Here is a 15,269-nt window from a genome sequence, read left to right as displayed (position 1 = left end):
GCCATCATAACCTCTTCCCATTAACTTTCCCCAACACTTTCCTTTTTGGGGCCGCTGGCATCCATGACGTCATTTGGGAACCGCTCCCGTTTGTGTGTGCACACGTGTGGGTGCGTGTATGGTGCGTGCGCGCGCGCGCGTGCAGGGGGAGGGCGTCAGCGCGCGCCCACACCCACGCGCCTATCCCTTCGCCGTGATTGGGTGGAGGACGGTGATTCCTTCTGTCACGATTTTGGGTCGCTCCCACCGGAGGACACTGGCCGTCTGAATCCAGCTTCCACCGAGGCGCTCGCCGGAGGAGACGGTGCACGCTGCGAGAGGAGAGGCGCGCGAGGGCGGCTTCCCAGGGGCTGGACGCGCAACTCGGGATTCGTCCTCCTGTCGGTGGGGAGAGGGGAAGGAAGGAGAGGGGAGAGCGGGGATCTTCGGTGCTGGAGCGACCAGCCGCCGCTTTCTTCTGTCGGTGCTGCGGTAAAAGTCGTCCACGATGCCGGTGTTTCACACCAAGACCATCGAGAGTATCCTGGAGCCGGTGGCCCAGCAGATCTCCCACCTGGTCATCATGCACGAGGAGGGGGAGGTGGACGGGAAAGCCATCCCGGACCTGACGGTGCCGGTGGCCGCGGTGCAGGCGGCGGTCAGCAACCTCGTCCGGGTGAGTGCTGACTTCGAACCTGGGCGTCAAATCAGGGTCCACGCATCCACCCCTTTGCTCCAAACCTGCAAAAAGCGAGCGGACCCCACCGGTCTGACAGTAGGCAGTAGCTTGTATTTGCCCAGTGTTATAAATAGCCGGAGGGTAAATCACCAGACTGTCCCCGCAGTGCTTGGAAAGCGGTATTTTTCCCGACTCCACTTAAGTTTATGACCAGCCCGGTTCGATCTTTGCTCGTCATTAAAATGACATAGAACCGCGGCTCGCCCAGCTGACGCTCATGTGTGCGGCGCACTTTTGCCCCTTTTCAGATGAGGCTGCGGATCTCAATGAAGTTTGTGGGGCGGAGGGAACCGGTCAATTGAATTGTAACAGAATGCGTGTTTCTCTCTCTCACGGGCGAGATGTTTATTGTGACATAAGTAGAGGAGCTCACACTTTCACTGTTTAGGTTTTGATTATTGCAGGATTCATAGAACAATATACTTTATACTAAGGAGATCCTCAAAGAACAGACACACTGGTCATTTATTGGACTTTAAACCCCTTTAAAGACATCTTCCATAGGATTCACTTCCTCTGCTTCTTTCCTTTAGACATGTTGAGTCTAAATAGAAATATTTCTGCATCTAGCGAGCTGATCTTCTCTGAATGCCCCGACTGGAAAAATCAATAATGGCCACATCATTAATGCTGATCCAGGGTGACTGGTATTGATGCGTGACTGGAGCGTAGTTCACTCACTCAGGAGACATGTCAAACTCAAGAAGGAGCAACGTGGGCTAGTTGTGCATTTCAAGTGACACATCACTTCATGAGAAGACGTCTAGGTCGTCCTGGCTTTCTCTGCTCCGTGTCTGACCAATCAGATGGTTCTGGCGTGATTAGCAAGAGTGTTGGCGATGGTTAAAATGATTTGACTACTCCTAATATTTATTGCCATTTCAAGTTCTGATGGCTCTCGCCTAAAGCTGGCTTCCTGTGCAAGGACGCAGGAGCTCATTGTGATAAAAGTCTCATTAACTGATAATGGAAAAGCCAATTCAGCTTGAACGCGCATACCTTGGAGTGTCCTAATCACAAATCCCCGTTCTGGACACCATCCAGCCTCTTTCAGTCCTTCATAGCCCGGCGCGCTCTCTTTGCCTGCTCGTCCTTGCCGATCCACGCAGCTGATCCACGCAGACAGCGAGCAGAGGGAGGCTAATAGCAGCCTCCGGCGTGTCGCCGGGTGTCAGATGATGGAGATGAGAGGCTGCAGGCAGAGATAAAGGCACAGGGGCAGTGGAAGCAGGACACAATGAGGCAGGAAATAAGAAGTAGGAAGTAATAATGTTAGAAATGATCTAGATCTGTTCTGACTTTATGCCTTTGAACACTGTTGAAGAGAAAATGATGGATAGAGTGGGAGTCACGGTAAGAAGTAGGTGACAGGAATGTGTTGAAAGAGAGCTGGAGGAGGAGCAGCAGTGGTTTGTTACTGGGTAGACGAACACACCGGATCCCTCGCACTCATTTTAGGAAGCTGATTCACGTCTACACTCGAGTGGAGATGCAAGAGTCCCACTACATACTGATACAATTACACTATTAACCCTGTCCGGAGTGGGCCGCCTGCGGGGGTGCCTCAAATCTAGGTCACCGACACACTTAGAGACTCTCACACTCATGGAGGTGTCAGTCTCGCGCCGTCGGAGCCCGCGCGTGGGTTGACGCCGATTCATCTGAAGATCCAAACGATGCTGCTGGTGCCTCTGCTTGAAGGTGGGAGCTTCCCGAAGTCGGGCCCGATGACAGAGCTCCCAACAGTGGTGCTGGAGAGCTATCCGCTCCTGAAGGAGTCGACGTAGAGGCCGAGCGTGTCTGGGGGGAGGAGGAATAAATAGATTTGCCGTTGAGTGAAGGAACCACAGTCTGACGGAGCAGAGAATGCGAGCGAGGAGACGCACCGTCGACGCTGAATGAGAGGAGAAAGGGGGAGCGAGGGAGGGGAGCGCCCCCTCCCTCCCCCCTCCTCCCACACATACACACCTGACACCCTCCTCCGTTTAAGCTCCTCCCAGCTGGTTCCAGCATCCGTTGCATCCGACTCACATCTGTCACGTTCCCATCGCGCTCCCGCTTGTTTCCGGCAGAAGCCGTTTTCAGTGGCGCTGACATAACATAGGGGGCCATCTGCTCCACCCAACAGCAGACAGACAGAGTTGGTGAGCAGCTGGTGAGCGCGAGGAAACATTCAGCAGTGCAAGGGTCATCAGCAGATCTGGTGGACATTTGAAAAGGAAACAGAAAATCTCAGGGCTTTATGAACAATGTTAAGTCTTTTGGATGCGTTTTATCTCTGTTTGTTTTATTAGCACACAGTAAAATGTGACAGGAAGCGAGGCGTGAGACCAAACACGGTTCTGTTGGGCACTACAGCCTTGAACCACTCATTTAGCCATGTAAATCTAGCACCGACATCTTTATTGCTCGTTAAATAGATTATTCAGTTAAAATTTGCTTCATTCTGCCCAAAACAATCACGCCTTGAAACGCCAGAATAAACTTGGCTCAGCTGAACTTGACTGACAGCTGCTGGAGCACATCACACCGTCCAGCAGGCCTCTTAGCGTCCCATCAATTATGTATGGGACAATCAATGCCAAGCGTTGCTGCTTACAGGAACAGCTCCGCCGGACACGCTGCATTCCTCCCATTTTAAATGTTCAATCGCATCCCGACGTTCGTGCAGGTAATCATGAATGACCATGTGTGCGTTCCAGGTTCTGCATCATTACCCAACAGCGGCCACGGGTCGTTTAGGTGAAGCTGTGTTGCTGGAATGCTCAGCGACGGCTGCTGCATCGGTCTCTGGAGCCACAAAGTCTATTAAGTGACATTCATCAACACAGCAGCACGAGGCCGATGTCATCATCTCGCCATAATTGCATTTCAAGTGCGCGTGTGCAGGCGGATTGTGCTGCGGCTGGTGTGTGTCGGCCGTGTCGTAGTTGTCTTTTATTCCAGAGCTTTTATTTTACTTTTGTCTTTTGTTCCAGAGCTTCAGTAGAGGATATGTTGTCAGGATCTGTGTGTTTTAAAGCTTCTCGTCCTCACGTGTTTCCTCTTTTGATTCTTTTCAAGCAAACAGCTGAAAGAAAAGGGTTCAGATAATTAGTTTTTATGAATCCAATGCTCACGCTTCTGGCAAACATTTTGGTGACGCAGACGACCGGATCAAATCACCACTGGACCATGCGTTCATGGCCAGATTAGTTTACCTGAACAGTTGCCCTAGTAATAGATAAAATAAGATAATATAAGAGCCACATCACACGGGACAAGCTGCATCTCCATGAACCTTCAAAGACACGATGTGGTTGGAGATTTGTCGACTGATGCTCCTCTGTTCAGCCTTTGCAGCGTCCACTTTGTTTTATTTGTTGCATCTAATACTAATACATTCAAGATTAGGATTAAATTCGATCTTCATCTGTTGCAGGTTGGAAAGGAGACGGTTCAAACCACAGAGGACCAGCTCATGAAGAGGGACATGCCTCCTGCCTTCATTAAGTGAGTCGGCCTCACAGCGCAGCCGCTGACAACACTACGGAAGGGATCCGCTTCATCTCAGCACGCAGAGAACGCGTTAAAAAGAGGATTCCAGGCGATTTGATGTTAGGAAACGTGGCCGCGTTCCCAGCTACAACAAAGAGCCGCTTCTGAGGCCGGACCCGGGTGACTGCTGGGCTCCAGCATCCAACCTGCTGAGAGGCTGTTTGTAGTCCTCCAGCTTGCATCGCATCCAGAGAGCTCCCACTCCCACCGTACCGGGGCTGTGACGTGTTTGCTCGGCTGTATATGGCGTTGATGCTTAGACTGCAAATTTACAGTCATAATATCTATTTATTTATGTATTTAAATCTAGTTTGAAAACACACTTTTAGCTAAACTGCTTCCTCAGACTCTCACATACACACGGTGCACTCCACCATAAATCACAGGGCTTAGGAGGGGGCATGTGGGAATGCGAACCCCCCTAAATATAGACGAACTAGCAGCCATCGATACCCTGACCAGCGGTGGTCAGAAGGAGGAGGGAAGCTTCAGGAGCTCAGGATAATCATTGCATAGTTTAAGCTACAAGATGAAAGCTGACACTTACAAAATATTTTTTATTGACACATCTGCAAATTGGGGTGTGACAGTGGTGTAGTGTCAGTGCAGCTTTAGCCCCCGTCTGCTTGGTTCACAAGGTGCCTGATTCTGGTTTGTGGTTTCCAGGGTGGAGAACTCGTGCTCCAAGCTCGTCCAAGCAGCTCAGATGCTGAAGGCAGACCCGTACTCCGTCCCTGCACGAGATTACCTGATCGACGGGTCCAGAGGGATTCTGTCCGGAACCTCCGACCTGCTGCTCACGTTTGATGAGGCTGAGGTGTGTTTGCGTTCGCCTCCTTAAATCCGCACATGCGCCCCGAGACTCGCCTTTGCCTCAGAGGTGTGGCATCTTTCAGGGAAATAAACTTTATATAGATGCACAGGGGAAGGAGGAGCTCGTCTTTGAGCAAGTCTGTAATGGAGTCTCAAATGCAGCCAGATCTAATCACTGAGATCAAATGACTTCCCTCTGTCATAAATCATAATGTGAGTCTGTGTGGGAGAATATGGTATGTACCAGCTTGTGTAGTGTGTGTGTGTGTGTGTGTGTGTGTGTGTGTGTGTGTGTGTGTGTAAATGTTTGATGTCGCTTTATAAGTGGAATCACATTGGACACGTGATTATGCTCACGTGTCTTATTGCTAGCCTCATTTTCGAAAGAGCAACTTCTCACAGTCACAAGACGTGCATCACAAGACTGTACACACACAGGCACACACGCGCGCACACACGCACACACACACACAAATGACAAACAATGTCAACACAGTCTAAAAGCTCATTCACTGAATTCACTGAATTCATTCATAATTAGCCTTTGTTTTAATCTGACTATTATTATGTCCGTGTTGTGTTCTAGGTGCGTAAGATAATCCGAGTGTGTAAAGGAATCCTAGAGTACCTGACCGTGGCTGAAGTGGTGGAGACGATGGAGGACCTCATCACTTACACCAAAAACCTGGGACCAGGTCAGCAAGAACCTGAAAAGGAGACTTTAACCTTGCCTTAGTATGTTAAGTTACTTTATACTACAAAGATCTGGTGAATGAGGCGTAAACTAAACAGCCTGTAGAGATAATAATATTGCATTTACTTCATCAGAATTTTTCTGCTATCCATCATATCTGAACTATTGTTGTTATGGATTCGTCTCTTGGTTAAAGATCCATCACTCACAGCTCTGCTGACACTGAGATGCTCTGATTAAGAACCAGAATCTTCTTACTGTCCGCATCAAAAATAAATAGTTTATGGTGGCAGGTAAAAGGTCAGTCATGTTGTCAGTGCACTGCATCATAATGAACCCCAGAGAATCCGAAGCCAAGGTTTTCTCACACTTGAACGATGCTGTCATTGTTTGCAGTAAGTCATTTATAAAGTAATCATGTTTGGATGTGATGGAGCAGCTCAGCTGGGAGATGCCCTTCAAGCTCCTCACCTTTACTGAATTGGATTTGATTTAAGTAGCCTCATTCTTACTATGATGATCTTGTCTGTTTCCTCAGGGATGACCAAAATGTCAAAGATGATTGAGGAGAGGCAGCAGGAGCTGACGCACCAAGAACACAGACAGATGCTGGTCAGCTCCATGAACACTATCAAAGAGCTGCTGCCGGTCCTTATATCAGGTGTGTCTACTGCATGTGACTTTCTGGGACTGGGGGGAGGGGCACGTGATTCATTGCAGGTAACGGAGCATCCAACCGTTGCTATAGCAACGCTGATAATTACAGTCATTAGATGCTGACATGTCAGACCAAGTCTGGCACACACACATCGCCCCCTGGCTGCTTTGTTCACATCCCTAGTACAATATTAAGCTTAAAATTCTAGGGAATTTTCAGGATTTCTGCACAAACACCTATGTGTGACTCTGATGGATGTGCCTCTGTCCTCAGCGATAAAGATCTTTGTGGCAACCAAGAGCAGCCGAGGCGCCGGCATCGAGGAGGCCGAAAGGAACAGGAGGTTCACCTTTGAAAAGATGAGCGCCGAGATCAACGAGATCATCAGAGTCCTGCAGCTCACCACATGGGACGAGGACGCCTGGGCCAACAAGGTAGCCCCTGCTCACACAGCGCTGCTTGTATGCACACACCCACGGCTTCATCGAACCCAACGGCCACAGTCGACCCACACTCCCCTTCTGTGCCGCAGCCAGCACCATCCAAAAATGTCTCCACTTTTCTTTTCGGCTTGATAGTGTAACTCCTGGTTTTCCTTTTCCTCCTTTACCTTTCTCTTCCGTTCTTTTCCTCCCTGTAGAAGGTAAGCCTGTTTCTATCCCCCTCTGCAGTTTCCAGCATGCAAGTGTGCATGAGCGCGAGAGTGAGGAGAAACCATGTCCTCCCGCTTCCAATATATACTGTCGTGTACTGTATGTGTCCCGTTGCTATTTAACAGCAAGTGTCCCGTGTGTTTCAGTCCTGTCAGCAGATGTGATGATGGAGAGAGCACGTCATCACTGTGCTACATGTGCATCTGTTTGTCTCTAAATGTCGACTGGAGTGGCTCAGAAACAAGCGGCAGCTGCCGCGCAGAATGTTTGAACTGTACCAATAACGCGTTCATCTCTCTTCCGTTAGTGTGTCATCTCTTCTGTGCTTCCCTCGTCCGCTGTGACGGAGCTGTCCGTTTATGAGTTCCCATGCAGAGACAGTGCAGTGGGACCGTTGAGTGTTGGGGCGTCACTGGTTTAACCTGTAACCCTGCATGTCCCTCTGCACACGGCTGCAGCGCCGTACTGCACCTCAGACCACGACCCGTCTGTTTGTGTTTGTGTGTGTTGCATACTCGGTACACGGGCCGCGACAGCTGCTGCCGCACCAACAATGCTCTCATGAATTATAGAAATAAACTGGCCGGTGTCCAGACACATTTATAATGGATGGACTGTGATGAACGGTGTCACTTAGGTGAATCACTCTCCTCTCAGCTTGAAAAAGCTTTTATTTGCCTTACAGCACTAAGAGCTGGTGTTGGTTTAGATGCTTCATCCTGTATCACTGTCAGTTTTCATCATTTTTTATAATATACAATGTGAATTACTATTACCACTCATAATAACACTTTTATTATGACTATTATTATACAGTATATATTAGAATATTCTTCAAAACAAACTGCATTTATTGACAATATTACGATAACACTGTACACTCTCCTGCTTTCTCTGTCCCTCAGGACATGGAAGCGTTAAAGAGGTCTCTGGCTTTGATTGAGTCAAAGATGGTGCAGGCCAAATCCTGGCTCAAAGACCCTCATGCGCAGCCAGGTAGCTGCTGCGTCTCTCACCCTCATGTGAAGTCCAGAAGCCGAGCTTGGCGTCATCTCAGGGTCTCCCGTGTCGTGTTGTCACCCTCAGGTGAGCCCGGCGAGGTCGCCCTGCGCGTGATCCTCGACGAGGCCGGTAAAGTCGGGGAGCTGTGTGCCGGGAAGGAGAGGAAGGACATCCTGGCCACCACCAAGGCTCTGGGACACATGACCGACCAGATTGCGGATATTCGAGCCAGGTAGCTTTTTTTTGTTGGGAGAATGTGAGTTGTACGTTGCTCCGGTGAGGCTCGTCACCATGTTCCGCTGTCATGACAGAGGCCAAGGCCAAACCCCGGGGTGCGTGCAGCGTGCGGGCCAGTGTTCGCAGGGCCTGGATTTATTGTTTGGCAAAGTAGACGCTGCTGCTCGCAGGCTGGAGGCGCTGATCAATGCCAAGCAGGCCATTGCCAGGAGGTTGGATGCTGCACAGGTCAGATAAACAACAGTGACACAGTAAATCATGGCAGCCCTTTCCCCAGTGAAACATATGTCCTGTCAGCCTTTTCCAGCTCATGTTCAGTGAAAATCACTCTCAAGCAACTAAACATATTGCACATATATTTGTAGATATTTATTTCTATCTTGTGGCATATACCATATGTATTGTCTTTCAGGCTTGGCTGGCTGACCCTAATGGGGGTCCTGAGGGGGAGGAGAACATCCGAGCACTTCTTGCTGAGGCCAAACGCATTGCTGATCTTTGTGAAGACCAAAAGGAGAGGGACGACATCCTGCGCTCCATCAGTGAGATCGCCGGACTCACTGCCAGACTTGTGGATCTTCGCAAACAGTACGGTGATATTTGAGCCCTAACGGCTCCTTTCCCTCGCTGCAATCGTTAACTGACATAACGACGTTTCACTCAGGTCAAGGTGTAAGGAAATGCTTGAATTTCATCTTTGAACTAGTGAACGCACGTCAGCCTCTGTTTGGTGGTTTGCCCCTCTGTTCCCGTCTCAGGGGGAAAGGCGACAGCCCGGAGGCGCGTGCGCTGGCAAAGCAGATCGGAGTAGCGCTGCTGACCCTTCAGTCCAAAACCAACCGGGCTGTGGCCAACATGAGACCAGCCAAGCCCGCCATCACCCTGGAGGGCAAGATGGAGCAAGCGCTCCGCTGGGTGAGCAACCCTGGAGTGGACGACAGAGGAATAGGTGAGCGGGTTGGACTCGGGGGAGAGATGATTTAGAGACTTTCTCGCCTGTGTGGTTTTTGAAGACGATGTCCAAGTGGACGTGACAGGACCTGGGAAAGCTGACTGATTCTGTCTCCCTAAATGCCTGCAGTGATGTGTCCCAGTGTGAGTCAGTGATATGCATGAATCACTGAGTGACTGAGGCGTTCAGGTTGCATTGCATCTAACGCCTTGATTCGTCATTTGCTTGTTTCCTGTTTCCTCTGATGCTTCTCTGTGGGAGCAGAGTATGAGATGCTACAGTGGAACACAGGTACCTGCTCTCGAAATGCTTCCTCTAGGTTATAATCGCACACACAAGAAGTAACAGCAGCGATTTGAATGAGCATCTTAGTAATCTATGTGACGCGATAATGACTTCTGTTGGTGTCTGCCTCTCCAGGTCAGGCAGCCATCAGAGGAATGGTTGGAGAAGGCAGGAGGCTGGCGGGAGGCATGCTAGGCCCGTATCGACAGGATATGATCGGGCGCTGTGACCGCGCTGAGGCGCTCACGGCGTCTTTGGCCGACATGGCCGGCAGAGGCGAGGCCGAGGCCCCTCACGCGCGAGCCACAGCCGCACAACTGCAAGACAGTCTCAAGGTAGCAGCAGCAGCAGTCTGGTGCTTAAATAGGAAATTCATTATTATTAAGCATTGGTGCAGCGCCACCTGCTGGACTGATGACTGTGAACACTGTGCTTTGACCAGGACCTGAGGCGACACATGCAGGAGGTGATGACCCAGGAGGTGTCGGACGTCTTCAGCGACACCACCACCCCCATTAAACTGCTGGCCGTGGCAGCGACCGCGCCGCCCGACGCCCCCAACAGAGAGGAGGTCAGCGATGTGGATGCAGCAGACGTCCACTGATTCTGTGCTGTTGCATCGCTAAAATATAGCAAACGAATACGCTGATTGATTTTAGTTCATACTGGTAGGTTTTTGAAGAGCGTGCGGGGAACTTTGAGGCCCACGCAGGTCGGTTGGGGGCGACTGCAGAGAAGGCTGCGGCCGTGGGGACCGCTAATAAGAGCACGGTGGAAGGGATCCATGCCGCCGTGAAACATGCCAGAGAGCTCACGCCACAGGTGCTCCTTTTGGACTTTTACACTGGTGAACTGTGGTATTTCCGACGCCCAGTGTGACCGACTGACTGCTAATGTCCAGGTAACCTCCGCTGCTCGGATCATGCTGAAGAATCCCGGCAACAAAGCGGCGTACGAGCACTTTGACACCATGAAGAACCAGTGGATTGACAACGTGGAGAGACTGACTGGTACGGATTTTGACAACATCCAAGCAGCAGTTATTTCCTATATTATAATAACACACAGTTGAAGACAAAAAGTTTGATCTCTGGGGTTCCAGGTCTTGTGGACGAGGCCATCGACACCAAATCCCTATTAGACGCTTCTGAGGAAGCTATAAAGAAAGACATCGACAAGTGCAGAGTTGCCATGGCGAATGTTCAGCCCCAGATGCTTGTTGCCGGGGCAACGAGCATAGCAAGGCGAGCTAATCGGGTCCTGTTGGTGGCCAAGAAGGAAGTGGAGAACTCCGAAGATCCGCGGTTCAGGGACACCGTGAAGCACGCGTCAGACATCCTCTCACACACCATCTCACCCATGGTGATGGATGCCAAGGCGGTGGCTGGGAACATACAGGACAAAGGTACAAAGCACACGTTCAATGAACAGTCTGACACAGACTGACAGCTCACCTTCATTCTGTCTCAGCCCTGCAGAAAGCCTACCTGGACTCGTGCTTGAGGATCTTGGCTGCAGTTGGAAAAGTTAGGGAGGCGTTCCAGCCTCAGGAGCCTGACTTCCCTCCTCCACCTCCCGATCTGGACCAGCTCCATGTAGGACGAGCAAAGGCCTTCTCGCATGACCCGGCACAAACTAAAACTGCATAGCGTATCAATAATATTGTGGCCAATGTATCCGTGCTTATTCTTCTTTCCAGGTCAGTGATGAGCAGGCGCCGCCCAAACCCCCGCTGCCCGAGGGCGAGGTGCCCCCGCCTCGTCCCCCTCCTCCCGAGGAGAAGGATGAGGAGTTCCCGGAGCAGAAGGCCGGAGAGGTGCTCAGCGAGCCCATGATGGTGGCGGCCCGGCAGCTGCACGACGAGGCTCGACAGTGGTCCAGCAAGGTGGGTTCCCCCAAACGCACCGCTGCCCACAAACACCATGTTTTTGGTTTTGTGCGTGGGACTGTAACTGTATCTGTGTAGTAGACTATTATATTATACATCATATGTCCTATGACTTGTGGCCTTTTGCTATTGCTGTGAGGAAACGTAACCATTCCCCCCCCTGTAGCTGTCAAACCACCTTTTATATTGGAGTTTGTCTTTGGAAACCACACACAGAACACCTCTTGACAGCTCCACCACAGCCTCACAATCAGGCACATTATCCAGCGGCTGCCTGCCCACATCAGCTGCTCTTTGCTCTTCTTCTTTTTTTGCTCCAAAGCCATCTTTGCCTGTGCGTCCAGTGTTTCGTACCCCCTCCCCTCTTTGCTCCCTGCTGCTTTACAGTGCTTGTATTCGCTCCTCCCGCCTGTGTAAATCTCCTGTCGTCTTTTCTTCCATGCAGTGCCTCTCATACTGTACTAAATGCCTTTTCCCCTGCTTCCTTCCCTCCTGCCATCACTGGCTTCCCCCCTTTACCCTTTTCTCTGCATTCCTCTTTTTTTCCTCCTCCCACCCCCTTTTATCCTCCCGTCCCCTCTCATCCCAATTGACCCCACTCTTTCAACCTCCTGCAACAAACCCCCCTGCGCTACCCAGCCTGAGGATGAGGAGGCAGTAGAGGAGAGGGAGGTAGATGATGAAGATGAGTTTACTGATGGTGAGGATGACTATGAGCCAGAGCTGCTGATGATGCCGTCCAACCAGCCTGTCAATCAACCCATTCTGGCTGCTGCCCAGTCACTCCACCAGGAGGCGCGCAAGTGGTCCAGCAAGGTCTGCGCAAATACATGCACATGAGCTCACACAACCAGATGTCGGTCAGGTAGTTTACAGAAGTAAACACGCATGCAAGCACACACCAGTCTGCAGAACAAACAAATGCCCCTCTGGAGTTCAGTCACTGGCTGTGCAAACGATGAGCTCTGCATCTGACACTACCATGGAATCCTCCACCCAGTGGCTGCTGTCTGACTGCTGTGCACCGTACTCAGACACGCGGTTGTGCTGATGCCATGCTGAGGCTGAACTAAAGGTGGAGGACTGTTGGAATGGCGGGTTTGTTTGTTGCACCTCACAGATAAACTGGTACTGGCCTCACAAGTCCCTCCCTTATGTTCATGATTAGGTAAAGTGCTTTAAAGGAGCCCGACGCTCCTTCTGGCTGTTATCGCTGTCAATCACTGCTGTCACTGTCTGAACAACCTATGAAGGCAAGGATGACAGTTTCCCCAAAGACTTCTGGTGATGTAGCTTTGACTTTAGACTGCCTGCACCTGCTTCTGCTTCTCAGTCCCAGGGTGTGTACTGATCACTGTGAGCATCACTTTATGGATACTAACAGCAGGTTGACTGTGATGCGAAAGAGAAGGCGACAAACGCTGTCTCCTTCCAAACGACAAATATGAAATCACAATGAAATCATAGCCTGAAGAATGTGTGCTAACCTGCCCTGGCACTGCATGCAGCTTCCTCTTCAATACCTGTTTTGCTTCTTTAATTCAAATTTGAGACCAGTACATTGTTATCTACTTATACAAAGCCTGTTTGTTTGATGTTTAACTTGCTTTTTCGTGTTTTATCCAAATCTTCTGTCCTGTGTGCCACTCACAGCCTTCCTCCTCTTCCTCCTCCTCCACAGGGCAACGACATCATTGCGGCAGCCAAGAGAATGGCTCTGCTGATGGCAGAAATGTCTCGACTGGTGCGCGGAGGAAGTGGAAACAAGCGGGCCCTCATTCAGTGCGCCAAGGACATCGCCAAGGCCTCGGATGAGGTGACGAGGCTGGCCAAAGAGGTGGCCAAGCAGTGCACCGACAGACGCATCAGAACCAACCTCTTACAGGTAAACACAGAGGCACACGCAGGCGCTGACGTGTGAGAAAATGCAAAATCCAATGACAAATGTGTCCGTCCAAAGGTGTGTGAGCGAATCCCAACCATCAGTACTCAACTGAAGATCCTCTCCACGGTCAAAGCTACGATGCTGGGACGAACAAACATCAGTGAGGAGGAGTCAGAGCAGGTGAGTTCAATCACACCTGCCGACCCTGATTATTAGTAATGTCCTGTCGTCACTAATAAACCTCTTCGCTTCTTATTTTTCCGCCGTCCAGGCCACAGAGATGCTGGTCCACAACGCCCAGAATCTGATGCAGTCCGTCAAGGAGACGGTCCGAGAAGCAGAAGCAGCCTCCATCAAAATCCGCACGGATGCAGGATTCACTCTGCGTTGGGTACGCAAGACTCCCTGGTACCAATAAGCAAACCTCGTCGCTGAAAGATGGCACCGATGGCACACGCTCAAGTAAAAGTAGCAATGCACACGCTCGCGTAAACGAGTGAACATGCACCTCAGAGGAAACCTTCGGCGCTCCACTGAAGCAGAACGCTGGTTAATGAGCAGGTTTTATTTATAGGTGCGGGTTCGGCTTTGCTCTCCAGGTCCCTTTTCTCTGTAACCGTGGAGTCACGCTGACTAATCGAAGACAGTTTTTAATATATATTTTTGGTATGTTGTGTTACAAGAGTTTATCCAAATCCCAGGTATATATATTTTTTGCATGAACAGTTTTTTCTATTTTCTAAAGGCAAATTGCAACATTAAGATATTATCTCCTAGAGAATGTTTACTTTTCATTCATTTTTTTGAGAGTTTCTTATTGTTAATTGTATATACAGCAGCTATTTGAGTTCTGGATGACAGCTATGAGCTTTATTCACTGAGTTTGACACTAAAGTGTGGAGTGCCTCCTCCTCATGTTTACTTCTGCTAATAACTTAATATTCAAACTTGATACATCATCATCATCACTGCAGTCTGGGGATGTTATACTTGAACAACTAAAATGTCTTCTGGTTGAAAAGTGTGAACTCTTTAGGCAAATAATACAGTTTAAAAACAAGTGTATATGTAGAAAACAGGTACGGTAGAATGGCAGAAATGGTAGAATGCATTTTTTAATAGAAACAAGAGGTTTTCACTTGACAGTGAAAGTGTTAAGTCAAAATGTAGTCTGAGTTCTTTGCTTAAACTTTATTTAACGTTGACAATGAACAATGCCAAAGGATTTGTTTTGTTACTGTAAGAATTATGAATTTATTTTAAAAACAAGGATATTACAAACAACAGAATTTTTATTTTTTAGTAATAACTTGTGAATGTTCTTTCAGCTTTGCATATTTTTAACTAGAGTAAGCGATTATTTCTGCACTAGTTTGTTATCTTCTTGTCACATGTACCAAACGAGTTTTAGATTTGAGCCATTCAACATCCAGATTTAGACCGAAAGAGTGTAACACACATTTTGTAGACAACCCCGGAGGTTTAACAGTGAAACGTTTTTGTCAGGTATTTAAATTTTGTGTTGTTTCAAGTATCATTTAGCAGTGCAATGATTTCCTGAACTGCATTTTAATCAATTAAGTTCAATCAATTTTTTTAAAGCAATGTTTTTCCATGCGTGCCTGTGGGTACGTGTGAAGCCTCTTCACTCAAACTGTCCTCCTGGCGCCTGTGGACAGAGCTCTGAGAGGCAGCACACTCTAGAAACTGCATTGTAACTGTTTTGGGGCCTACTGAGCATGTAGCAGTCACTGACCTCTCGCTGACAGCGACGGGGTGTAGTTCTGTGTATACTTAAAAGTGTTTATTCACACCTTGAATGTATCCTGATAGCTTCTAGCCCTGCCAACACATCTGCTGTGCCTTGGAAGAATAAAAGATGAGGACTTTGTCCCAATGAAGCCTCCTTGAGTAGGTGCAAATGATCCCAGCTGTCACTGAGATATA

General features: G+C 49.4%; 1 protein-coding gene across 4 annotated transcripts; it reads left to right on the top strand.

The window, feature by feature from the left end:
- The first annotated feature begins 105 nt into the window (after window positions 1-105).
- Window positions 106-15,223, top strand: LOC114870833 (vinculin-like). Of its 4 annotated transcripts, XM_029175974.3 has the most exons (23): window positions 115-655; window positions 4,140-4,210; window positions 4,922-5,072; window positions 5,655-5,763; window positions 6,301-6,423; window positions 6,694-6,854; window positions 7,979-8,069; window positions 8,160-8,307; window positions 8,387-8,540; window positions 8,725-8,900; window positions 9,071-9,261; window positions 9,529-9,555; window positions 9,685-9,884; window positions 9,992-10,120; window positions 10,222-10,371; window positions 10,451-10,559; window positions 10,652-10,954; window positions 11,020-11,144; window positions 11,249-11,434; window positions 12,077-12,253; window positions 13,119-13,322; window positions 13,398-13,502; window positions 13,594-15,223. In XM_029175974.3, exons 1-23 carry the CDS (start codon window positions 488-490, stop codon window positions 13,738-13,740), a joined length of 3,405 nt encoding a protein of 1,134 aa, XP_029031807.1. In that variant the 5' UTR covers window positions 115-487; the 3' UTR covers window positions 13,741-15,223. The 4 variants fall into 4 exon arrangements, with proteins under 4 accessions (XP_055358201.1, XP_029031813.1, XP_029031807.1 ...); XM_055502226.1 differs by lacking the exon at window positions 12,077-12,253 and having other exon boundaries at window positions 106-655; XM_029175976.3 differs by lacking the exon at window positions 9,529-9,555 and having other exon boundaries at window positions 118-655.
- The last annotated feature ends 46 nt before the right edge of the window (window positions 15,224-15,269 follow it).

Source organism: Betta splendens, chromosome 15, assembly GCF_900634795.4.
Source record: "Betta splendens chromosome 15, fBetSpl5.4, whole genome shotgun sequence".
NCBI lineage: Eukaryota > Metazoa > Chordata > Actinopteri > Anabantiformes > Osphronemidae > Betta > Betta splendens.
The sequence above is the reverse complement of the archived record's forward strand: the minus strand, read 5'-3'. Positions and strand labels throughout refer to the sequence as shown.